Source organism: Rattus rattus, chromosome 12 (assembly GCF_011064425.1).
Source record: "Rattus rattus isolate New Zealand chromosome 12, Rrattus_CSIRO_v1, whole genome shotgun sequence".
Lineage (NCBI taxonomy): Eukaryota > Metazoa > Chordata > Mammalia > Rodentia > Muridae > Rattus > Rattus rattus.
This window is the reverse complement of record NC_046165.1, coordinates 84,755,986-84,782,842: the sequence shown is the minus strand read 5'-3', so window position 1 is coordinate 84,782,842 and position 26,857 is coordinate 84,755,986. Positions and strand designations below refer to the sequence as shown.

General features: G+C 43.2%; 1 protein-coding gene across 1 annotated transcript in view; it reads right to left on the bottom strand.

Moving 5' to 3' along the window:
• Nucleotides 1-26,857, bottom strand: part of Nek10 (NIMA related kinase 10) — an 80,849-nt gene that overhangs the window by 52,067 nt on the left and 1,925 nt on the right. Inside the window, exons 2-6 of the mRNA XM_032917409.1 lie at nt 17,487-17,597; nt 17,187-17,247; nt 12,306-12,436; nt 10,794-10,892; nt 1,161-1,245 (exon numbers count right to left, since the gene is read on the bottom strand). Of these exons, the coding sequence (XP_032773300.1) occupies nt 1,161-1,245; nt 10,794-10,892; nt 12,306-12,436; nt 17,187-17,247; nt 17,487-17,560 (450 nt within the window). The 5' untranslated portion in view covers nt 17,561-17,597. The remainder of the gene's footprint in view (nt 1-1,160; nt 1,246-10,793; nt 10,893-12,305; nt 12,437-17,186; nt 17,248-17,486; nt 17,598-26,857) is intronic.

Sequence of the window (26,857 nt, the reverse complement as noted above, 5' to 3'; positions counted from 1 at the left end):
CAGCTAAAGCACTAAGACCTTGCTATTCAAGGTAAACTATAGTCCAGCAGCCCTGATATCTCCTAGAATTGTATTAGGAGAGATGGCTGAGTGGTTAAGAGCACTGGCTGCTCTTCCAGAGGTCCTGAGTTCAAATCCCAGCAACCACATGGTGGCTCACAACCCTCTGTAATGGGATCTGGTGCCCTCTTCTGGTGTGTCTGAAGACAGTTACAGTGTACATATAGATAGTAAATAAATTAATTTTTTAAAAAAAGAAATGCAGAAGTGGGCTAGAAAGATGACTCAGTGGTCGGGAGCACTTGCTGCTCTTACAGAGAATGGGAGTTTGATTCCCAACACCTACATCTAGGTCGCTCATGTCCACCTTGCAGCTTCAGTACCAGGCACCCAACGCCCATTTCTAACTTCTATAGGCACAGGCAGACATGTAGTGCACACTCAAAACAGACACATACCCGTGCACATAAATAAGAATACATCTTTAAAAAGAAATGTGGAATCAGGGGCCTGTTTCTACCTCCTGGGTAAGAATCTGTATTCCTTAGATTCCCAGCGATTCCTGTGAGCGTTAAAATGTGAAAGGCTGTAAGCTAAAGGTGATGTATCCAGCTCGTGATCAAAAGGGAATATGGTAGCTTCAGGCCTCCCTGACGCCAACAGAGGGAGTTCCCATGCTCTCCTGGGTTCGGAGTTAACAACTAGAAGCTGGGCAGGGGTGGGATCGTGGTAGCTAACAGGCTGCAGCCCGGCTGTCTCTAAGGGTTGCCTCTGGAGTTACGCAGTGAGCTCCCTCTTTATCACTGCTGGCTTTGCTCTAGTGAGCCTCATGGCCGTAAACATGCTTCAGTGTGTGGCCTACTGTATACCTCCTTGAACTTGAAATGGCTTCAATGGTTTGGTAGCAGTGACCACATAGACCAGAACTCAATCATTGAACCTTGTAGATTGAGCATAAATAAGCAGATATATGGGCCTACAAATTGCTTCTTCATAATCTTTTCCCACAGCAGGTGAGCTGTATGTCACATTCGTAAGCTCCTGACTTGTGACACAAACATTAACATGGTTCACTTTAGGGAAAAAAGCCCACTGTGTTTTTAATTTCACTATTTTACTTTGGTCACAAATGAAGAACAGTTTTACTTTCTCCAACCAACCTGGTAACATGGATCCCGCATCAGCAGCCTCAGACAAATTAATACTCTCAGAAAATGAATGGATGGGGCGCGATTAACCCACTCTCTGAAACGAAAGAGAAAGTGTGTTGGGATTCAGACAATTCATAGACAGCACACAGCTATGAAGGAAAGCGAAACCTGTGAAGGAACTGGAGATTCACCTCAGCTTCCTCTGTAAGGGCAGTGGCTTGGTGACCCTTGATCCACACCAATTCGAACACACAGAAACTACCTTCACCACTGTGGTCCAAGGACGTTCCAAACTGACCTGAATCAGAGACTCACACTGACCTAGTAGTAGTTCATGCTGTCCCTCAATCAAAATAAAGGGCTAAGACTTTAAATAATTAGGACTGGCTTTATAAGTATCAACTCCCTGACCATTAGTGCCCACTTGAAGAACTTACTCACACGTACTAAGAGGACAAAAACAAAATGCTGTGAGATAGAGCTTTATTTTGTATCCTGAGCTGACCTTGATCTCAAGATTCCAGAACTCTAGAGGCTGAAGAGAAGAAGGGTCTTAAGTTCAAGACCAGCCTCCTGAGTTAACAACGAGAATCCTTCATTGTCTTTAATGTTTCTGAGTCAGGCACGGCAGTAGACACTGAAGGGCCTAGAAGGACCTTAAAGTTCAAGGTCAGCCTGAGCTACATTGAGACTTTCTCAGACCAACAAAGGCAGCAGCTGCTACTTCAGGAACAGCTGGAGCAGCTGCTGCTACAGGAGCAGCTGGAGGAGAAGCAGCAGCAACAGCAGCCCTGCCTTTCTGGTTAACACAGAAGGAAGACAACAGAAGCTTCCCTGAACATTCACTTCCCCTGGAACAGTCTGTGTTCTTCAAGTCCTGCTTCCTCCCTCGGCATCTTGAGTATAGCTAGAGCTGGTAGTAAATGTGGTTAAAATGTTAAAGGGAACTTCCTTGCCTCCACCTTGTTTCCCAAACCCTTAACAGCACCCACTACCTGTCAGAATAAAAGTCCCACAATCAGTCCATCCTGTTGCCCACAAGGCTTTGTGGGATCTGTCTTCCCATGTGTCTGTAAGCCCATGTCCTGCTGTAGTCCCCTATTCCCTTCCAGTCTATGGGACAGGCTGTCTGAGTCAGGGCCTAAGGTACTTTCCAATAGCAGCCTTCTGTGGCTCTCCAACACCAGGACTCACAGAACCTGCACTATTCTAACCACAGAGCATGTTTAGTGCACAAGTGACCACACAGCCCAGTATCCTCCTGAGCTGAGAAAGACAGCTAACCACTGCCCTGCCCTGCATCTTGCTATTGTAAGTACAGCCACTCATTGTCTATAGAAAGCAAGTCCAGCCTGGTGACACATGCCCCATACTGCTTTGCAGGCTAGTCCAACATTAGTCATTCATAGTGCCAGTATTTTTGAAACACAAAAGTTCTGCAATTCCATCCTTAGTCGCGGGAAATGGGGAAATAACAGGAAGGATTTCAGACTCCAAATGTCATTCACTGGGTGTGTATAAGGCCTTGCCACAATACTGGAAACTGTCCCCTGGTCTGTCCTAAACCTATTCGGGGGCTCTAGAGCTAAGATTCAGGTCTGTCTTCTCTCTAGCGCTGAAGAGTTCAACTCTTCCCCCAAACCTGCACGTTTAGAAGCTGAGTGAATGGGTCAGGATGACATCTGTGGTGGCTACACTAGGCATCCCCCATTCCCTGGCAACACCACTCCCCCCTCCTTCCATCTGCTGAGACGGAGGTTGGCAGGGCACTTAGACCCGTGGTTTTGTTCCCAGTACCCAGACGCAGAGGGCAAAGCCATGATCAGAACTCTCTGGGAATTATGCTTGCTAGCACCACCAAGGCTACTGGCAGCTGCCCACAGCCACTTCCAACAACAGCACCCTCTCTCCCCAGCAGGCACTTTATTAGTGACCCCCGTGCCGTGGGGCACAGCCCAGTTTCTTCAGAAAAATAAAAATAGGACTCAACCAACCCCTGGAGTGCCTGCTGGGCAGAACTCTCCAAGCACAGGCCTGCCATCCAGGTACTCAAGAGAGTGGAGACAGGAGGATTACAAAATTGGAGTACAGAGCAAACTCCAAAGGTAGTCTGGGCAACTTAGTGAGACTGTCTCAAAATAAGAAGTGAAAGGGGGCCTGGAAAGGAGTGAACTAGAACACAAGTATGAAAATAACAGAATAAAACCAATTCCTTTGGATGTCAAAGATTAATTTTAAAAGCATTTGTTCTTATAATAGATGTAGGCTGCAGCTCAGTGTAAGGCACTCACTGAGCACTCAGGCCTGTGGTTTATCATACTTCAGACTCTCCACTGGGGAAATATGGAAAATTCCTTCAAAAATATGATCATTCTAATACCCTTATTTTGAATTGGGTACAGGGCAAAGACCCCCCCAGCTCAAAGACCCTTGCCCCTGCCCAGGGAAGAACAGTAGTTGGCAACACCTGAAACAACCACGGGCAACCTGACACCAGTGAATGCCAACAGCTTTCAGTATCCAAGGGGAACAAGGTCTGTGCTACAGAGGCAGTCACAGTGTCTCCCTGACAGCTATGATCAGTCTTCACAGGAAGGGCTGGGACCTTTCCTGGGGCTTTTTTTCTTTCCCATAATACATACATATTTATACACATGTACATATACATACAACACATACATATTTTACATACATATTTTATAATATGTATACATATTTACACATATTTAATTTATACATACATATTTATGTATAAATATGTATATATTTATACATATTTACATATATACATATTTAAAGATCTTTTTTTTCTTCTTACTGTGCGCATGCACACACATACACACACACACACACACACACACACACAGGGAGAGACAGACAGAGAGAAAGAGAGAGAGAAAACCGAAATTCCAATGTGGGCTTTAATTTTACTCTTCATGGAGTCTAGCCAAATGAAGGGATCCAGAATAGTCTGAGTCGAAAGTCCCCTGCAAATCACTTTTGATTCAGTGTGTTTTGCTTTGCAATTTTGGGACAGAAGCCCGCGGCTATTAATATTTCTCACAGTTATCACTCTGCTATTGTAAATAGGATTCCTGACGGCTGAGTCCGTGGGTTCTGCCCCTCGAGAATGACCTCAGGAGGAGGCCTTCCTTGGCTCCCAGCCTGGAACCCTGAGGAGGACCGATGGGCCACGAGGGATGCGGTCCTCGCTCTGTGGGGGATTGCATGCGCCTCTGCTCGCCATGAGTCAGGGGAACGAGAAAACACAGGACTCCGTGGAGCCAAAGAACCACCTGGGAAACAGCCACCGGTGGGGAGCGGTGTATGTTTGAGTGGCTCGGCCACTGCGGGCCCCCTTTGACCGGGCTCCAGGTGAACATGGAGAAAGAACTCTCTCACACATGTTTGCCATGGGAACGAGAGGTGGGTCCTTGGAGGCAGCCCTGGAAAGTCATGTGGCTGCAATGACAGTGCTTCCCTGGAGGTTGTCCCCACATGACAGCCACACAGGAGTGAACTTAAGCTCTCGGCTGACTGAACATACGCACCTGCTTTCACAGGCCTATTAATAATGCAGTAAGTCCGCTCAGTTCCCACCACCCTCATCCAGGGCCACTGTCTGCCATCAATGGCAAAAGGAGAAGGAAGAGAGAGAAGGGAGGTGGGCTTTCTGCTTCTTTCACAGGTGAAGAAGCCAGTGTGGGACGTGAGTGCTCCAAACGACAGGCTGCCACTAGTTGAAAACACGAGTGTGTGTATATGTGGAGAGGCTGCTGCTCAGACCTGCCTGTAGCACACTACAGCTCAGCATGAACGCCTTTCTCATGTTTTCCATAACACTCGCCTGGGTAAATGAAAGGTAAACTTCAAACCTATTTTGACAAGTCGTAAGAGAAACAAGAGCACCTGAGAACGCCACTGTCCAGAATCCCCACCAATCCTCTCGTGGGTCTCTGTGCTCCATGCGCACCCCTCTGTTACCCATGCAGCCTACCCCACAAACTCTACCCAGAGAGAAAACCATGTGGGGCCTGTGGCCCTCAGGCCAAAAAGTGCAAAGGCCTCGTCTCCTTTCTTCTAATTGATAGGCTGTGCACAGTGCTTCCCGGCATTCATCACGCCCCAGCAGCCTGCTTCTGAAGGACCATGGAGTATGACAGAGGCAAGGCCTGGGCCCTCTGCGGAGGACATGGCCCAGAAGTCCGGGTTGCAGAGCCCCATGTCTATCAAGTGGCAATGGCAACGACCAACCGAGACCAGGTTCATTAGGACAGGGTGCTATTTTCGGATGGCCAGGGGAGGCTCTCTGATAAGATTAGCATCATATGAGCTAAGAGCAGGAGCTTTGAAGAAGCTTGTGTCAGAACAGCAGAAAAGCCTACAGTTCAGTCCCTGAGGTTGATGTAGAAAATAACAGTGAGTAAACAGAAGCTGTGGTCAGGCAGACAGACGGACAGACGGCAGCAGCAGGCAGAGCTTGAGGACTTGCAGGATAGGAATAGGCCTTTGGAAGCTTTTACTAGGAACATTCTAGAAGGCTTTAGGAAAAGGAGTCACATGAGCTGGCTGAGATTTTTTTGAAAAGATCCTTCCAGAAGCTATGCTGAGAGCAAAGTAAAGGAAAACCACACAGGTAAAGCAGGGAACCCAGATTGCCTACTACAACTCTGCGGGCCAGAAATGCTGGCAGCCTGGGTTAGCCCCTGGACAGTGCTAACAAAAGCTGAAATTTCCTTGTGGGTTGAGAGAGAAATTGAAAGTCCTGTTTTAGAAATGATATTTTTAAATAACAAAGCAGGAAGAATCCTCCAATTAATATGTGAAACAGGAATGGAGTCACAGCAGGAGCCAGGCCAGCAGGGGACATGGTCAAGCCAGGCCTGGTGCCCAAGGCCTATAACCATAGCTCTTGGGAAGCTGGGGCAAGATCAGAAGTTCAAGTCTAGCCTGAGCTACGAAGTGAGGCCCTGGGCAAGAGAGAAGAGAAGAAAAAGAGAGGGAAGAGAGAGGAAAGAGGGGAAGAAGGGCAAAAGAGGGAAGGGAAAAGAGATGCATTTTTAGCTCTAAGTGTGGCTCCTGAGGCAGGACCGTTACTCATCGCCCGGCTCTCAATAGCTTATGTAAAGATTGTAAACACATCTGTCATGCGCAGATACGATGATCCCAGCCAGGTTACGGCTGCTTGGGGTGGTGACCTGCTGGCCAGGGACAAGCAGTTCTTCCCTGGGAAGGCAGAGTAATTCAGCCCCATGCCTGTCAGGCTTCTCTGGGATGAGAAGCCACAGTACACAGCAGAGAGAGCATATTTACCAAAGAGAAACTTTGCCCTGCCGCCACATACGTTTATTACTTTCCCTCATACAGAACTGCTTTGACCAGGATGGGTTATTGACTGTAACTCCATCATTAAAGGTATACTCAAGAAGCAAAGAGAGAAATCAGGGAATGCATGAGGCACAGGACAGGAGCTCCAGCCCAGACTGCCTGGACCCTCTTTGAGTGTCAGCGCTCTCATCTGCCCATGGCACCAGCTGGGCCTTCTTAGAATCCACTCCGTCTCCATAATTGTTATGACTTTTATGCATGTGTGTATGTGTATGTGAATGCATATGTGTGCGCATGCCTTCAAGTGTATGTATGTGTGTATGTCTACATGCATGTGTGTGCATAAGTGCATGCATATGCGTGGGTATACATACCTGCGTTTGTGACTCTGTGTGTGCCTGTGTGTATGTTAGTGCACACACACAATTAAAGTATAGGAGAAACTTTAAATATTTTGTGAAAATGGTGTAAGAGTGCTTTGTATAGTGATGAACACCTTGGAGGCTAAGACAGAAGGATCATGAATTTAAGACCAGCCTGGGCTACATACGCATAGCAAGATCTATTTCAACAAACCAAAGCTGGGGATGGGGTTCAGTGTTAGAGCAGTTCCCTAGCCTGTATAATGTCTTTGGGTTCCATTCCCAGTAGTGAAGAACCATTTGTCCCAAGATGGTGACATTAAAAGCCAAATTCAGTGGTTAGAGTTGCGGATAAAGAACTGGGGTTTTGGCATCCAGGAGGTTAGTGCATACTAAGGAAGAAGAGGATCCCAGGGTCATGAGAATGAGGAGGATGGGGTCAGGTTATATGAGGGATCAGAACAAGTTGGGTTCACAGAGAAGTAAGGTACCATGCTTCAGGAAGACCAGCAGGTTGGCGGAAATGCAGAAGTAAGAGAGTTAAAGGAGGGAAGTTCATCTGACCTTCTTCAGTACAGGGATGAATTGGGTAGCATCAATAGGTAAGACTGCTATGCAAGGGTGTGGATTAGCAATGGGACATAAGTTCAGCATATGTGGTTCAAGCACCAGAACTACAGAGCCAATGAAAGACTTCAAGGAGGAGGAAAAGACCCTTGAGAATAACTGGGCATTAAAAAAGCTTAAGAACAGAAATCTACAAGCCTGGGACCCTCAGGCAAAGTTCTGCACCTGTTACAGATAGTACCCATATTTTCCCAGAGGAAAACCATAGGCCTCTTTACAGGGCGATAAGGTAAGGCCACAGCATGAACATATCTACCAACTCCATGTGTTTCAAGAGCTTAAAACTACAGAGATGTTCACTCCCTCCTAACATCTGGTCTGTGGTGAGCTGGCATGCCCAAGCAGAGGACTGAGGTATCAAAACAGAAAGTAGCCTTTACATAATGAGCTGCGCTCTAAAGTCAATTTAAGGCAGCACAAGTCCCATTGTTAAATAAACACAGCATCAGTCCTCTTGACTAGGGACATCCAGCTCATTCCCTGGATATTTTTTACAGTAATTTACTATTACTGTTATTATTATTATAGTTTTATAAACTTTATTGTTTAAGAAGTCAATTTCTAATAAGAGAGGGAGAATTATTCTTTGCCAGGGACAAGTCCCTTATAAGGTTATCCAGTCCCAAGTGGTCAGCTGTAAACACATGTACAAAAGAGTAACATTAAACGGGCCCAGTAGGGAACAGTGAACACGCACGTGGGTGTGGGAGTGGAAATGTGTGTATGTGCACGTGTGTGTGTGTGTGTGTGTGTGTGTGTGTGTGTGTGTGTGTAATAATAATCATAGATGAAGAGGGCATGGACTAGAAAGGAAAGGTAGAAGAGAACATGGGAAGAGGACACAGGAAGAGTTGCAAGAGGAAATGATGTAAATACAGTACTTACGTATAAAGTTCTCAAAAATTAAAAGTTTAAATTAAAGAAAAGATGGTCATGGGTTGACCAGGTATCATCTAGAATACAAAGCTTCCTCTGCTGTGTAGCTTAAGCATATGAATTCATTCAGACATTTTTGACAGAATTTCTCTAAGAAAATCGTCATATCATGCGGCCTGACATCCTTTCACTCGTTTTGGCTTTCAGAGCATAGGAGATTCCTCTTTGTAAATATATTAGAGTGACTTGCCATTTCTCCCAGTCTCCTCATGCTTTAATATTCCAAATCAACTCTTGTAGTCCCATCTTGTCACCTTCTTCAGTTGTCCACTTCACCATCCGTCCCCAGCCTTGGGCATCAAATTCTACCTATTCAAACCTACTGTCGTTAACTTCACGAAACCCTCCACCTCCAGCCCCACGAGCAAGTTCATTTCACAAGCTAACTATATCCCATTGTGATATAGAAGCCATATATCAGCGAAACCCAGAGCAACAGGAAGCAGGTGCATGAAAGAGCAGTGTGGTTGGCCAATTACCAAAGCATCTGTCACTACTGTGACAGCAGCTACTCCTCTGCACAGCCATATGACAACATGGTCTTAGATACCAGGCAGATGAGATGGAAATGACATGACTTTATTTTCAGTATCATACTCTACTAGAGATGAGTCATGTTAGGGTAGAAAGAGCATGGAAGAATTGGATTGGTGCTGCACATGGGCACACATCCAGAGCAGCCTGCCCCGTGACCTCACATCCAGGCAGTACTTCCTTTCAGGACTACTGTGAAGTACTTACAGGTTTGCCCTTGCTGATTGCATTAACAAGTCTAGCAGCAGAGCAGAGAACAAGTTAATCTCAGGAAGAGAACCCAGAAAGGAGGTGTCTGAACATGTGGACTGGAAGAGAGCACATCTGGGAGCATGAAAGGGAAAAGAGAAAACACTGACAACAGGGAAGAAATGAAGTGCAGTATTAGGAACCATGTTCACAGCCTAGGCCAATTCCAAGTCCGTTATGCTTTCAGGGTGAAATTGCCATTCAAGTATGTGTAGACTGTCCACGAGCGAAATCGGGCCAACATCTAAAGTTCCCACCCACCTGTTCATCCAGGCTTTATTATAAATATCTGTATTTCCTCTTGTATACCAGAATATAAGTAATTGTTTTGCTGAGGGAAAGGGGGACCACATGTCAGTCATCTCTTATTTTCTCTAATCTTCCTCCTTGGTTGCCTCGTCCCTTCAGATGCTCACCAGTTTGGCTAAGTTCAGTCTGTGCCTTCAATCCAACGTTATCCCTGATGGTCACAGATACGCGCAAGGGAGTCGTACCAGAAAAGCACTGAGATGTAAATATTCTTTAAATATAGGCTGAGAGGGGAAGATATTCCTGTCGTCTTAACAAATTCTGAGGTGGAGGACAATGGGTTCCTCAACGCATAGTCTATCCTTTATCCAATTCTGATTTCAGATTTGAACTGAACACAAGAGATCTGTAACACCCAAGAATGATGTAGAAGGATGGTCTTAAACCCAGCATTCTGAGTTCCTTCTCATGCTATGAAAGATAGGACATTAACATCATGTCCTAAAGCTCTTCCTGTTACCAGAAAGTAGGTCTGTCTAGTCTAAGGTTCCCCATCAGTCATCCCTAACAGAACATGGGGCTTGGCTGGAGGTACATGCTCCCCCTTTCTTTCTTCAAGTCCAGGATGAGAGAGCCTATCGAGTTGGTCACTGTGTCAACTGCAAAGATGTTGTCATGTCGTCCACAGTGGCCACCAATGTCCTTCTTTCATAAGGACTATACAATAAATATTCCTTGAATGTCCAAACCAAAACAAGCACATCAAAGAAGACACTGTCTGCCCTCATCCTACCTGTCACCAAGCTCAACTAAATTCAAGGTCCAACAAGAGATTCAAATGAGAACACAGTGCCAGCCCATCTGTCTCCTTTCATATAGTCTTTGCTCAGTCTTTTACTTTTATATATATATTTTTAATTATTTATTTTAATATTTGAGATTATAAAATAATTACATTGTGTTGCCTTCTGTTTCCTCCACCCAAACCCTCCCAAGTACCACCATACCCCACCTTTTCTCTCTTTGAAATGTATTGCTTCTTTTTCTTTGGTTAATTGTTTGTGTGTGTGTGTGTGTGTGTATGTGTGTGTGTGTGTGTGTGTGTGTGTGTGTGTATGGTATGTGTGTGTGGTATGTGCTATATACATACACTTATATGTAATGATAAAAAATAAGTCATTAATGTGAAATATGTACATAATCATCAATAGTGGAATCTTTATATTTATATTTATATTACTAAATACTGAACAATACTGTGTTCCACTTGTAGGCTACTTCAAAGCATATTCTCCATACAGGATTTGTAAAACACAACTTTCTTGGTTAGACATCTGTCTTTTGGGCAGAGCCTTACCTGCATATGAGTCTGTTTCTCACCAGAGCCGTAAAGATCTCCTGAAATAACTGATGCTGTGGATGCTTGCTGAAATTCCTCTCATTCTTGTAGTTTATACTAAGATGAAAAAAAAACACACAGAAAAACAATTTATAATAAGCGGTATTTGGGCTAACAGAATTACCGATAAAAAGAAAGACCGTCTACATTGAGACAAAACATTGAGAGTCTTAAGAAAGTGTAAGTGACAACAGTTAAATGGAGACTCAAACTCAACAGTAAAGTTGATTAATAAATATTACCCTTAAGAGCTGACGAGAGAACCAACTCCACAAAGCCATCCTCTAAACTCTACATATGTACTGTGGCATATGAGATTTTATACATACGCACACACATGTGCATGTGCACACATACACACACACATATACATGTACACACACACACACACAAACACAATGTTTAAAAAAGGCTAATTTTAAGATCAAGGCCAAATAAAGTAAAATTACATGAACATCACCTCAAGGGTAAGTTCTATGATGTGTGTCATATAAACATCTGCCTCTGTGGATGCTCATACAGCATTCAACCTTATATCCCTATATAATAATACATATAATGGCTTCTCATTAAGATCACTAGTAAACTGAATATGTAACCAGACATTTTTAGTTTTTACAAGTTAAAAATATGAACACAGGAAATGTCATATTACTTTTTGAAACTGTTTTAAGTTCATAAAATGCTAGAGAAACAAGCTAAGCCAAAGAAGTAAATGATCATTTATGCCTTTCATTGTTTACATGGTACTTACTGGCAAATGACCTGAACATATTGTGACACAGAGCCAGCTCCCAGAAAGGGAGTGGCCCACAAGAACGTTTACTTCTAGAATGTCTACACAGCAACAGAAAAAAACACAGACTAACACTCTTTGGTAAAGCCAAAATATTGGCCATGCAATTGAGAAACTTGGATTTTTAAATTATACACACACACACACACACACACACACACACACACACACACACACACACACACACACATTATATAAATGTAATTATATATATATGGGGTGGGGCAGTTCTATCTTTCCACAATGTGAGTCCCAGGTTGAACTCAGACTATAAGGGTTGAGGGCAAGCCCCTTGCCCATGTTGCCCATGTTGCCGTTAACATCTTATTTGGCTACCACATCTGCTCACAGCAACAGATTCTTTTATACTTTTTGACCACTAGAAAGATGGACCAAGCTTGGGGCTGACCTACTCAAGTCAACATCTTGGGTCCTCTTCCTTAGTGGACAACTGTTAACTTTCATGTCAGCAAGGTGTCCTGAACTCCAAAGACAGGACTACCTATGCCTGCCTATTTATCCTGTTTAGGGGGCTTCCCCCTGCCCCAGGGAACAATTTACATGTTAACTAAAATTACTAAACTAAGAATACCCAGACCTCAAATGTTCACTTCTGTGATCAATTTAAATAAGTAAACTTGAACAGGCCACTGACAGCAAAGGAGATTTCTTACCTAAAATTTTCAAGTTCAACTGCTTCTGTGGACTCATGCCATTGACCACGAGCTCTATGTCCCCCTGTCTTGATGGTGGGATCAGACTTTGACATGTTATTTTGGGCACTGTCAAAGTTAATGGCTGGAAGCTACAGAAATGAAAACAGAGTTCATGACCATCATGGTTCACTCAATACATGATAAAACAAGTCACAGAATGGGAGAGGTAGAGTGGAGGGCCAAAGGAATGAGGGTTTTCCAATCATTGAGATGACAGTGTTGTAAATGTGGAGGGTTGCCAATATTTTAAAGCATTTACCCTAGCTTGGGCTCTCTTCATCACAAATGATATCACCTGCCGCAGCTCACTGTGACGTACGTTCAATCTGTCTCACACTGACAGGAGCAGAAACCTGTGTATTTTGGGCCAGTGATGTTCTCTGGACACTTACACCGGTACTGGGATAAGGTCTGGAATAACCCTAGCCAGCAGAAATTTTTAAGTTTCTCGTGTGTTCCAGATACACAGATGGAGAATTTCCGAATCCAGTAGAGCATGCTGCCCAGAACGGAGTGTCGCTTTGCCTGCATTCAGCACGGTACATATTGTTCGACAAGGGCTCAGACACAGCAACTGGTAAAACCCAATCACTATTGTTCAATTTGAACCATGATACTTAAGACACTGATTTAAAATCTCTGCATTTACTATAGTAAAATAAATGTATTTAGAACACCTAGAATACATCTGCGCTGCTGTATTAAGATCGACCTGGTGGCTCCGTGAGTCATAAATATTCACATACTAATAAATGCCATGGTTGAGAAAACCCTAAGATTCATTTTTTTTTGTATCACATGAAATTGCATATAACATGGAAAAAAGTCTCTTTTCCAAAGTGTGGATGAAATGCTTCTTGCAATCAATTATTAAGTATGAAGTAAGCAAAGTACAATAAAGGAACTATTTTAAGAGTAAACTATTTCATTGTGCAGAAATTGATGTAAGACCATGATTTCCTTACATAAAGGTGATTTTCCTTACTTCCTGTAAGGCTTATTTCCCGTAATTCAGAAATGAATTATGATAGTGTCATTGCCCCCCAACATATTTCCTTATCTTCAAGTCACAGTGGAATTTTCAAAATAGTGACAGTAAATATTCCATTCTATAAAACCACCTTTGTTTATCAGTTTGGTCACCCAATCTACACCCATCATGAACGAGGGGCCAAAAGAACATAAGCAGACCATGTATAGGGTTGAGACCATACCATAGGATCCATACCAGACAGATCCCGTGGCTTTAGTCCATCGTTAGCTGGCACTGCCACCCTGGAGAACATATTCAACCTCTGTGTACACCACCATAAATTTTTCTAGTCAAAAAAAGCTTGTCATTACAAATTAGGTGATCTCTAAATGTGGGCTAATGATTTAAAAAGACATTAGACATAAAATCATAGCAACAAGTTCATTTTTCTGTCAGACAGAAACTAACATAACACACACACACACACACACACACACACAAAGTAGGTTTTCTAGACCTAAGGAATTTCAAGCCTCTTTGCCATTGACAATACTCCTAGAATATGGTCTGTAAGAAAGAAGGTAGCAAGCCCAGAGCAAATATGTCTAAACAACTCAAAAGAAAGGGAGGGTCGGGAAGCAATACAGCCTCAGCCACTCCCATCAAGGGCAGGCAGATAGCCAGTACTAGGAATCAACTCAGAGCAAGCTGTATTTGTTAGCTGTATTTGCAAAGACCAGGGACTTGGTAACAAGACCCATGATACCACCAGCTCCCTCTGAAGGAAAAGCAAGTTTTGTCCAGAACCTCTAGCAGTTTCCCTACTCTTTCTACCTCCCTTCCAAACCCCAGCTCTGCTGTGTCAGAGAAGCCTACAATTCTTGATTCCAGGCCAGGGCATAGGTTAGAGCCTGCTCAGAACTTCCCAACACAGTAGACCCTGCTCACTGCACTTTCTACAGTCAAGTTTACTGTCTAGCCTGCAGAAATTTACCGAATTCTCTTTGAATTCAGCCATTCCAAAGGTAGAGTCCCATCTCTCTGTTCTTATGTTCCTTGTACATCACAAGAAGCCCAACATATGGCAGCTATTCGATGTGAAGACAGCAAACGAATGCTCGCTTTGTCCCCAGCCAACTCTTCCCTCCAGTGAACCACCTGGGATGAGTTCACCAATCCACACACCCGGTGAAGACATGGCATACTAGATGTGTTGAGACGTCGTGAACACGTAGTCAAGGGGTTTGTAGTGCAGGACAGAAGGGACTTGAACATGGGCTTGAGAGACATTCTGCAAAGTTGGCGCCCAGAGCTTGCTACGGCAGAAAGTGAAGGGAGAGACAGTAGCCATGGACCAAGGTCTGCCAGGCAGCAGGAGCCCCACAGAAAACCAGCTCTGATGGGACAGTTCTGCAAGTCTATCAGTGAGCAGAGGCAAAGACCATAGCACAACTCAACAATGGCAGCCTGGCTCCTTGGAAAACATTCACTTCTCGAGAACTTTGCCCAAACACACTGGTGCATTATTGTTTTCCCTAGAACTTCTAGTAATTGGTCATCATACCCCTTTTATAAACAAAAACAAACAAACAAAATATTTTTTAAAAGGCTACATTACCAGAACTCTAGTAATGAATCCCGAATCCCAAATGTCCTTTTTCCAGTGGACCATTGCAAATCCGAGAAGCAAGTGTGGACCTGTTTGTATGTGTCTTGGAGGTCTCTTGTGCAGCTCTCCCAGCCCTTGTTTTTCATTTTATGTCTGGCTTTAGTTTTAATTTATGGTAAACTTCCATACATTGTACATTGTTATATGCTCCTTACATTCTTCCTTGAACAAGTGAGGCACCAGGGAATTCCTACGCTGTCTGTCCATCTAGAACCCTCACACATCTACATTGTTTCAGAAAAGGAGAGCAGGGCTCAGTCACTTTTGCCATCAGCATGACAGATACAGCAACTGCCACAACAGAATTAGGCGTAGAATTTGAGAGGTTTAGGAACCAACCTCCAAGTGACGCTAGTCACTGCATGCTCCCTTACAGTTCTCTGCTTTCCAAATAATTCAAGCATTTTAAATATACATTATTTATGTATGAAGATTTAGCAAAATGATAGGAATTTGTCAGACAAATGATTGAGAGTTTCAAGTTGGCTAAAAGAGAAAATCATCACATTAACTTTAATCAACCCTGCTAGGTGGTAACAAGGGAGTGGTATAATGGAGGGGAAAGAGATCTAGCCCATACGAACTTCAACCCAGAAAACTTTAAGCCCCAAGCCAAATCCAGAAACACTGTAGGCACTTCTTTACCTGGTCAGGCCTGGGGTTGTTCATGTTTATGGTGACCCAATCCCCAGGCCATAGTTCAACTTTAAAAAAACTAGCCTCTAATGTGTGGAATGGATAAATGTTGACTCAAAAGACAAGTCCAAGTTGCTGGCAGGGAAAGGATCTTATCAGGAAGTGAGACCACAAGCCTCCCCAGGGCAAGAAACAAAGCTGCTACCAGGAAGAAAGAGTTCCCCAGCTGGGGAAGGCAGCTGTATGTGGAAGAGAGGCCATCGATTTGGGCCTGAGAAACGTGACAGCCTTCACAGGGATGAATTCTAGTAGAGAAAGCACAAACAAGTAGTTTGGGGTGTTATCGTTACACTGGAGGGTATGCAGAGTGGGGAATGGGATCTAAGACAGAACACAGGTGAGTTACCTTCTGGAATAAGCAGAGAGGAGACCTCAGGGATCTCATAGCATGAAAGACACAGAGAAAGCCATTTTAAGGATATTTTGACTCGTTTGAGATTTTTAACTGAGAGTTAATTTTCCAGTTCACCGAAAAGTATCTGCTGTCTAGGGCACACAGGGTAAAGTTATGAAATTGTATTCTGTGAGCAGCCTCTTCTCCTGGGACGCTCATTTCACCATACTGCAGTTTCTCCATCTGTGAAAGTGGATGCTGCGAATATTAAGAAGGTAAAAGTGCAGCCATGGCACCAGCAGGTAAGAAGTACGCCACAAGTATAAACTACCTTATTTGCCCTTCGGATGCCACCAAACCTTGAAGAAGGCATTCTCTAAAATAAATAGATAAAAATGGTATGGTTCTCTGCTGAGTTTGGATGATAGAAGACAAAAAAAAGAACATCATCATCCCATTACCGACCTCAGGAACTCTTAAACAACTGTAAAAGTATAATATTGGAGAGTCCAGAGATAGGAGACCAGGATTCAAGCCCATCCCTGCTACTGACAGATCAGCAGTGCTGCACGAGAGTCTGCTGTTGTTCTGAGGACTGCTGTGTTGTTTCCCAAACCCTTAGACCTCTACTCCCATGCCTTCCCAAGGTCTTCTGGTAGTGGAACTAAAAAGTCAGGTTTAGAGATAAACCCAGAGTTCCATTCTTTTCTTGACTAATAAATACACTTTAAAAATGCCACCACATAAATAGCCAACCCTCTCCCCCCCTTTGGTGAGATGCAATTTGAGAAGGATTATGGGGTGTATTCTATGAAGGAGAAGGATGGGGAGGGGGTACGGAGAGGAGGAAGATGTGGTAAACTGTGCTTCCGAGAATCAGTTTCCCTGGAGCTCTGGGAGGTAATCACTGGCATCTGTGGACAGAACCGGTTGTTTACAGACTGAGGAATCTGAGTCCTGTTGGTTAGAGCACATGACGACAAGCAGAGAAACAAAAAGGCTGGATGCCGACCAAGTCCTGGCCCAGCGTGACCCAGGTGAGCGCAGCAGCCAGAGGAAGCAAGGACGGCGCCGGATGAACAGAGAGCGTGCACACGAGGAAGTGAAATGGACCCTTGCGGAAACCCGTGGTGTATATTCGCACACCACATCCTTGGAAAACACTACCTGCTGTTTGCTTGACTGGACGTTCAACAGGCACCGGAGTCTTTTAAGATCTGAATAGTCCCTAGAAGAAAGAACAGCACAATGGTAACCCACAGAAGAATCCAGGGAAGCAAGGTCACGTCACTACGGATGGTACAGTCACTCGGAAGCCTGTCTCTCTAGATCAGGGTATGCCTGTCAAACACCTCTTTCCAAACTCTAGAAAGGGCTCAGTGTTTGGGTAGACACTGCAATCTAGGAGACGATTTCTCACGAAAGCATTAAACCCACTCAATGTCATTGCCCCGTGGATTCGCTTACCTGGTGGCGGTCCCCTGTTGCTTCTTATCAGTTGCTTTCTCTGTGCTTTTCACCTTTGTGTCTTGATCAGGCATTGTAAAGCATCAGCACCTCAGGATTACCATGGCATTCCTTGGGAAGTAAACGGAAGTGACTTTCAGTTGGGTTATATAATCCAAAGTATTCTCATTTAAAACAGACAAAATTCATCTATGATGTCTAGTCAAACATATAAAATGAATAATTGCAATTATTAGATTGAATGGTGCTGATTATTTACTTTGAAAAGGTCTTGCTTAGATCTATTTAGGGTATGTCACCAGCCTATATCTTCTGGCATGGGCTTGACTTAAGTATTCTGACTAAATTTTCACAAATATTATTCTATATTTACAAAATATGTCTATTAAAAAATACTTGAAGGGGGTTGGGGATTTAGCTCAGTGGTAGAGTGCTTGCCTAGCAAGCACAAGGCCCTGGGTTCGGTCCTCAGCTCCGAAAAAAAAAAAATACTTGAAGTTCAATTGGCAGTAGTAATTTTATGCAGCTTCAGCTGTCTTCCTCTGTAACTATTCTTAATTACACATTATGGGTTCATAGGATTCCTCTCTCATTACAGGTTATGGCCCCATAAGTCTCAGAGAAAGCCAAACCCACTCACAAGTAAGATACTAGTGTTGCCTAGCAAGCACAAGGCCCTGGGTTCGGTCCTCAGCTCCGAAAAAAAAATACTTGAAGTTCAATTGGCAGTAGTAATTTTATGCAGCTTCAGCTGTCTTCCTCTGTAACTATTCTTAATTACACATTATGGGTTCATAGGATTCCTCTCTCATTACAGGTTATGGCTCCATAAGTCTCAGAGAAAGCCAAACCCACTCACAAGTAAGATACTAGTGTTAAGATGTTGTCGTACTTCCAAAATTCTTTATGATCTCTTTCTTCCTTCCTTTCTTTCTTTTCTTTCTTTCTTTCATTTCTTTCTTTCCTCCTTCCTTTCTCTTTCTTTCTTTTTGTCTTTCTTTCTTTTCTTCTTTCTTTCATTCCTTCTTTCTTTCTTGTTATTTTTCTTTAGGGATAAGATTTCACTAGGGACCTCTGACTGTCCTTGAACTCATTATCTAGACCAGGCTGGCTTGAACTCATGGTGTATCTGCTGCCGCCCATTTCCATCACTGGGATTACAAGTGTATGTGGCCGTGTTCAGCTTCCAGAATTACTTTTTTCTTTTTAAAGGTTTTTTTCTCCTTAATAGATTTTTTTTTAACTTATGTGTATTTCTGTACCTTCCTTAATTTGTGTGCACTATATGTGTTCAAGCGCCCAGGGAGGTAGAGGCCAAAAGGCTTCAAATTATCCCCAAACTGAAGTTACAAGCAGTGTGAATCCCCTGTTACAGGAGCTAAGAATTGAACCAGAGTCCTCTTTGCAAGATCAGCAAGTGCTCTAAACTGCCGAGCCATCTTCCCAGCTCCCTTCTGGGATTCTTCAAGTGTGAACACAACTATCTGAACAATACATGTTGGCAGCAATCAGAACGTCAGGCCAGTCTTGTGCAGGCCATAAACTTAACTGAGTATGTGGCAGGGAGGTAGCCTGCCTGGAAACACAGCTCAATAGGAAATAGCACCTCAACAGTCAGAATTCAGCACTTGAGTATTGCCATGATTACTTTTCCTAGTGTTATTTTTAATCCTACTTCTCCCTTCTCAAAAGCTTTGAGTTCATCAATACACAGAGTTATCCACTTGTTTGCTTTTTTTCTCTTTCCATTCTCATTTTTTCATAAGAGAAACTGAAAGCTGAAGATATTGCATGGCTTTCTGCGTGTGTTACAAAGCTCCTGACGTAAACAACATACATGATGAAAGATTACAGCTCACAGTTACCAAGGTTTCAGTCTATCATGAAGCCAGACATCAAGGCAGCAAAGCTTGTGAGCAGCAACTCACAACTTGATGGACAGGAGTCAGAGAGAGAAGGAGGTAGGGAACGAGAATCGCATATATCCTTCAAAGTCAAGCCCCCTACCTGTGACTTTTTCTGCCTACATCTCACCTCCTAAGCTGGAGACCAACTAGCATTCCATCTGTACCCGCCTAAGGCCCATAGCCATCTTGGAATGCAAAAGCAACTTAAGCCTTCTCCAAGTATCTCCTGACCCTAACAGTTCCTTGAAAAGTGCCTGACCAAAATCTCTTCTGAAGTCAAAAGCCAGCTAGCACCTGTGAGCCTCTATAAATCACAAAGAAAGGGGGTCAGTTCTAAGACACGAAGGTGCAAAATAGACACCCTCATTCCACATGGAACCATCCAAGACTAGCCAGGAAAGGTTGAAAGCCTGCAGAGCGAACACTAAGTCTTGTGGCTCCATGTCTAGTACCCAGAGTGTATGAGCTCCGAGCAGCCTACAGGCCTTGCCATTCGCAGGCTACATACACCCTCCTGGGGTTGCCACATTTCTCAATGGGCATCTTATGCTCCTGCCATTTCTGCCATCCTTGATCTCCACTGCAACCTAGGATTCCATGTCTCGGGGGCTGACTGGAGGGACTCCACTGTTGCCTTCTCTTGCCTGGCCTCCCAGGCTTCCCTTTGCAGCCTAGGTGACCTTCTGTGCATATCTGGAAAAAAGCCAGCACCATTATAAATGACACCAAAGTCTGCCAACAGCTTGACCAACAGCAAGGCACCACTGGACGTCTGTCACATTGAGGGACCCCTGTGAGTGCCTTGGCAATTGAGAATGGTAAAAATGGATCCTGTGGTAACCCAAGATGTGTCCACAGATGCTCTTCTTCTCTTTAGCTTTGCATTTGCTAGCTTGTATATGGACTCTTGCAAGATTTTGAGGTATGCTCACGCCATTGTGCCTTTGGTCCCAGTGCAAAGTGTAACGGACATTATTTGCATGCTGTATTCTCATCAAGAGCTAGGCCAATTTCAATGAACTCCAAATTTCCCCAATGAATTTCTGTAATCTAAGTTTTTTTTAAGTCTTTCAAATCCATGTTTTGTTCCTAATTCTCGCTGTGAACTTGTCTCACTGTTTCTGTCAATATCTGTGACAACATAAATATCGGGGTAATTGAAATTCCTCTACCAGGTTAATTAGCCGATAATATTTTTATTTTATTTTTAATTGTGTATTTGTACGTGCAGTGAAAAATATGGACGTGTGTATGAAGGTGCCAGAGAAGGCCGGAGGATCAGATCTCCCTGGAGCTGGAATTAGGTGGATTCGAGCCATGGGTTCTGGACACCAAACTCAAGTCCTCTACAAGATCATTGTGTTCTTTACAGCTTAGCTGTCTCCGCAGCTCAAACTATGACCTTTAGCTCATTCTCTGCAAAAGGTATAAGGACATAGACAAAATGAAGACTGTAATCTTTAGCCCAGTTCCCAAGAGAACCAAGATGTGTACTGGAGCCTCATACCACAGCCTGTACTATCTACAGTGCTGTCAGCATTTCGAGATACTTCCAGAATAATTCTGTGGCTTCTCTATCCAAATATACAGACTTTTCCAAACTCCCCCCACAAATTAACTCCTACAAGTCAATGGTTTTTTTAAAAAAAATATTACCTGAGGAGACTTAGACACAGCAACAACCCTGTCTCAGTTGGGGTTTTATTGCTGTAAAGAGTCACCATGACCACTTACAGGGGAAAACATTTCATTGAGACTGGCTTACCCTTTCAGGGCTTTAGTCCATTATCATCATGACAAGGAGCATGGCAGCCTACAGGCAGGCATGGTGTGGGAGAAGGAGCTGAGAGTTCTACAACTTGATTCACGCGTGGCAGAAAGGAGACTGTCCTACTAGGCCTAGCTTGAGACTTCAAAGCTCACCTCCACAGTGACAAACTTCCTCTAGCATGGCCACACCAACTCCAACAAGGCTATGTCTCCTAATAACACAAGTGCCTTTGGACCTATGGGTACCATTTTTATTCAAACCACAACAAGCCCTGTATCTCTTGTACCACTTTTCTGTTTTTGTCAGACTTTCCACTGCTGTGACAAAATACCTGATGCAACATAAAGAAGGAAAGGTTTATTGTGGCCCATGGCTTCAGAGCTTTCCACCAATTATGCCTAGATATATTCTTCCTGTTCTCTGTTAAGAAGAACATCATATCCGTCATCCTGCTTATCCCACAGATGGGAAGCCAAGAGACTGGTAAGAAATGAGGACCAACCCTAACTTTGAGATCCATGTCCTTTGTGACCTACTTTTTCCATGTACACCCTTCTTCCCCCAACATTCCTACTACTGGGGACGAAGTGTTTGCAGGAATGAAAAAGCTCCTATCAAAACTATAATGTTTAGATAACATAGAAAATATAAAATTAAATATGATGTTGGTTTAATTAAATTGTATATTCCAAAAATCTGATCGCTTTTCTATGCCACAACTAGATTTCAGCGTGTTATACATGGATGAACAAAATCCTACTTTTCTAGAATTGCATACACCTATGTATTGCAAAAACTAGGTTGCCTGGAGACAAAGGACTGCCAATAGATGAGTGTTTCACTGCAATACAATCTAGAGAAATTAAGTTTTTTGAAAGATACAAATATAATATATTGACATTAAAATATTTTTCCAATATTGTCATATTTGTGACAAACAATTAAGCTACGATCAAGATTTTTTAGAGACCAAGGCTTTCATCACTGGTATACAAGAAGCCAGATACTATGAGTACTTTAGAAAGAATTTAGTGAGGTAGAACACCATTTAAAAACTATTTAGTAAGAACGTATTACATCCATTCTCTGGTCAAAGCTTGTAAGAAAGGTAAGAAAGTATATCATGGATGTACAACAGGGAAGGAAAATCCCATTCATGAGTTTCAACACATTTTTGTGAATAGCTAAAGGAGAAAATACGTTTAGCATTGGTACTATTGTGTTGGTTAATTTTTTGTCAACTTGACACAACCTAGAGTCATCTTGGAAGAGGAAATCTCAACAGAAAAAACCTCAATCCAGATTGATCAGTAGGCAAGTCTATGGGGCGTTTTCCTAATGATAGAAATGGGCAACCCTAACTGACTGTAGGAGGTGCCCAGCCCTGAGCAGATGGTCTTGTGTTGTATAAAAAAGCAGTCAAAGCAAGCCATGAAGCGGCATTCCTCCAAGGTCTCTGCCTCCAGTTCCTGCCTTCAGTTCCTGCCCTGTCTTCCCTGGGCAATGAACTGTGATAGGGAATTGTAAGATAAATAAACTCTTCCTTCTGCAAGTTGCTTTCGGTCATGGTGTTTATCAGAGTAATAAAAAACAAACTATGACAATTACCATAAATGAATGGAAGGAGGAAGAAAAAGAAGTAGAAATCATAAAGAACCCAGTATAAATTAGTGTAAAAAAAAAATCTGAAGACCCAACTCTTTATTTGGAGTCTACAAAATGCATTTTTGTATTAGATTTTGTATTAGATATTTAAATGCTCTTCAGAGTCAAGCATGTGACTCTGCTTTTCCTTCCCGGACATCTCGTTTCCTCTACCTGCCAAACCCTGCCCAGCCTCTGCTCACCGCACTGCGGCCCTCTCCTTTTCCTTAGCAACAGCCTGGTTAACCCCATAAGATCCCAGTTTTGTGCTTTGTTTACTTTTGTTTTACTTTGTCTTAACAGGAACGTCAGTTCACATGTTTTTCCTGTTGGCCCAGCATCATAATTTGTGTCTGTAAGAGTCAAATGTCGTTTTGTGTCCCGCAGTGCTTGGAAGGCCTCTTCTAAGGATCTGACACTAATTAGTCTGAGAGCAGGCTTTGGAGGAGACAAAGGATTGGTAAAGCCATTAAGGAAGAAATACTGGATCATATAAAATCTACTAACCATCATGATCTGGGTCTGATTTTTTTTTTTCCTTTTTCTCTCCCCCGCCCACCCCACAGCTGACATAATATTTACATGTGCCATAAACTAGTTATAATAATCAGGAGCACAGAATGGCTTCAAGAAGTACAGGTAGCAGATGGGGAGCATGCTCTAATGAACTAGAACGTCCTGTACGGGTGATATCCTGCTGATCCTCTTCCCCTCCCATGACTACAGGCAGTTATGCTTTGTGTGTAGAGTCTCATATAGCCAGACTGGCCTTGGACGCCCGTAGTCCTGCCTCCACCCGTAGGGCATAGATTACAGACACATGACTAGGAGTCCAGTCCCTGACACCTTTGAGTAAAGTGTGCTGTGCCTTGCTTATCAGGTGGCAAGGTCCAGCTCCACTTCTACTCAAACGCACACCTGAAAAGAATTTAGACAATTTTCACCTCTATAACAGGTCATCAAGAGCAACAAAATCTCTTTACTATAGATCAGGGGTTCTCGACATGCGTACCGCGATCCCCACAAAGGGTCAAATGTCAGACTTTTACATTAGGATTCATAACACTAGCAAAATTACAGTTGGAGGTAGCAGTGAAATATTTATGGCCCGGGGTCATTACAGAAAGGTGGAGAACCACTGTTCTGTAGATTTCCTCTAATAGTTGTTCTTTCGGGATTTTTAAAAGACAAAATTTATATAGAGCATCTGCAAATGAAACACATAGGCTGCAACGCTTTACATGATGGTTGATTCCTTCATTTGATGACTGTACCATGGTAGTGGATCAGGTAAAGGTAGCCACAAACAGACAATAGATCTTCATAGTTGGGGATAAAGAAAACCCAAATATCAATAGGAATATGACCTATCCCCTTCAATCTCCATGTAGTTATATAACCTTCTCCTCCTAGTAGGACCAGGGATGTTGTAACAAGAAACAGTTGTTAGCGTTTGAGACAATGGGCTCAGCACGGGACGTTTCCCTCAGAATCCCATGCTGGGGACTGAAAGACTGGAGCTAGAGAGATGGCACGTGGTTTTGAAATATTGAGACCTACGTAGCATGCTCTAGCCTCTGATCCACGTTTTCTAGGAAACTGTAACACTGCTACAGAAAATCTTCCTGATTTGGCCAAACTATAAATAAGTCCATTGTCTGTTTATGACTACCTTTTCAGACGAGGCAGGTTTGATGAATGGAATGCCTTTGTAGCAACTTCTAACTCCATGTAGTGATAGCAGATATGCCTTAAAGTGCTGGCCTTCATCTCTTTCTTAAGATCACCCAGATGTCACCCAGATCAGGGTGAGTATCAGCCCCAAAATTAGAGCATATGACAACAGACAGCCTTGTCATTGCCAAGATTTCCACTGTTACAGAAGGAAATAGCTTTATACAGATTCTAGGAAACTTCTCCACTATTATTAATGATGTTTGTACACTGTGCACCCTGTGGCCTCTACCCCAAGTGTCTTCAGTGCCTGAGTGAGGATGGGAGATATAGTAAGTAAAAATATTTGAAAGGTAAACCAAAAACAAAAAATCTAGAAAGAAACTATATCCATCAGTCAATGAACATAACTCAAGTAGCACCCTAAAGTTCCTATTTATTGACCCCACAATTAAAAACATTACATCCTTAAGTAGGTAAGTTTTTCTTGTCAAGTTGGCACAATTTGGAGTCACTTGGGAAGAGGGAACCTCAATTAAAGAATTATCTTGATAAAACTGATCTGTGGCTGTGGCTGTGGCTGTGAGGAATTACTTTGATTCGATTGATTGATGTGGGAGAGAGCTCAGCCCACTGTGGGTGGCACCATCCCTAGGCAGATGGATCTGGTCAGCATTCTTTCAGTAATTAAGGCAAAGAATGAGACAGTATAAAGTGTTCCTCCATGGTTTCTTCCTCAAGCTCCTGCCTTGAGTTCCTATCCTGACAATCAGAGCAGAAATGGTGATAGATGAGATCTAGCTTCTACAAGATGCATTTTTCTAGACACATTTTCAAATTAATTAACCACTAATACTGGCAAAATACAATGACCAAAAAGCAGCCATTTTCTAGTGGCCCAGACTTTGTTCTGCTCTGCCTCTAATTTCATTTTTTTGTAAGAGGGACTTCCTTTCAATTTGTTTTGTTGATGGCTATGAGCCTAGAATTTAGTCGATTATAAATATTCCTGATACAAGATTTAATAAACTCTTGATCTCATGACTGTCATCATAATTCAAGTAACTTGGGTATGGCGGCTGAGTATGTAATCTAAGCATTTGAGAGGCCGGACCAGTGAATCTGTCCAGCCTGAGCTATGCAGTAAGTCTGGGAGTAGCCTAGTCTACATAGCAAGGTTCTGTTTCAAATAAACAAAACAGTTTTCAAAAATAAATAATTATTTTACAAATGAGAAGTGGTATATTTCATTCAAAGGTAATATTGATGCTTTTCAAAAATCTGTCTTTTTTTAAAAAATCATGATTTATATTAGGTCTGAGTATGTTTAAAATTCACTTCCCTATTTCAAAATAAAAATATAAGACTTATACCAAGTCTAAATATTTCCCAAGGGTCTTAAGTAACCAGTCTTAAGTAAACATTCCGTTCTCCCTCATCCAGTCTACTTTTCCTGTTCATTCGTCTCTGTTCCGTACACAGAATACAAATAGTTAATGCTCACATGGTTTTTCTAGGAAACTGGTAGTGTAAGAAATTTGTTATAACCACCCTATTTTACAGGGTAGGAAAGTTAGACATCAAAAGCTAAGAGATTGCCACAGCATGCCCTGTATAACAGTGATGGAGCTGGGATTTGGTCTCCAAAGCCTTGGCTGAAGTATCTACAGCTGCTGGCTCTTCTCCACTGTCCCCTGAGAACAGCCAGTCGGGGCTTGCGGGTCTTGGTTTTCTTTCCTTCTCCTCTCTTTGTCTTCCCGTCCCTTCTTTGTGTGCCAGTCTCCCCAGGTTGTCCAGGCCAGCCTCAAATTCATTGGCTTCCCAAAAACTGTGATGACAGGCATGTGTCCCTACAGCAGGTTCTTCCCTCCCTGCCCCACCCCCCTCATTCTTTCTGAGACAAGCTAATTTGTCACCTCAATTGTTTTGCAAAACACCCAGCTTTTGGAAGGCACTGGAAGGCAGACACAGGATTCAAGAGTACAAAGCGAGCTTTGGCAACTTGAAATCTGTGTCCAAAAGAAAAAAAGGGGGGGGGGGATAAAAGTAAAGAACTGCCTAGGACCTTGATAAAGCACACTGTGCCTGCGCTGAGAAGGTGTTCAAGGACAGAGAAGTTTTATTAAAGAGGGCAGACGCAGCCGGAACATGCATAGTGCCATCCTATAGGGTGGGCACCATCACAGATAAAAAAGGTGGAAAGCATGGTTAGCTGGGCACCAACACCCTTGCATGTGAATGCAATGTGTTAAGCTGCCCAGGCCCCCACTTCCCACACCCCCACTGCCCTGGCCCCCACTGCCCAAGCCTCCACTGTCCATGCCTCCACTGCTCATGTCCCCACTGTCCATGCCCCCACTTCCCATGTCCCCACT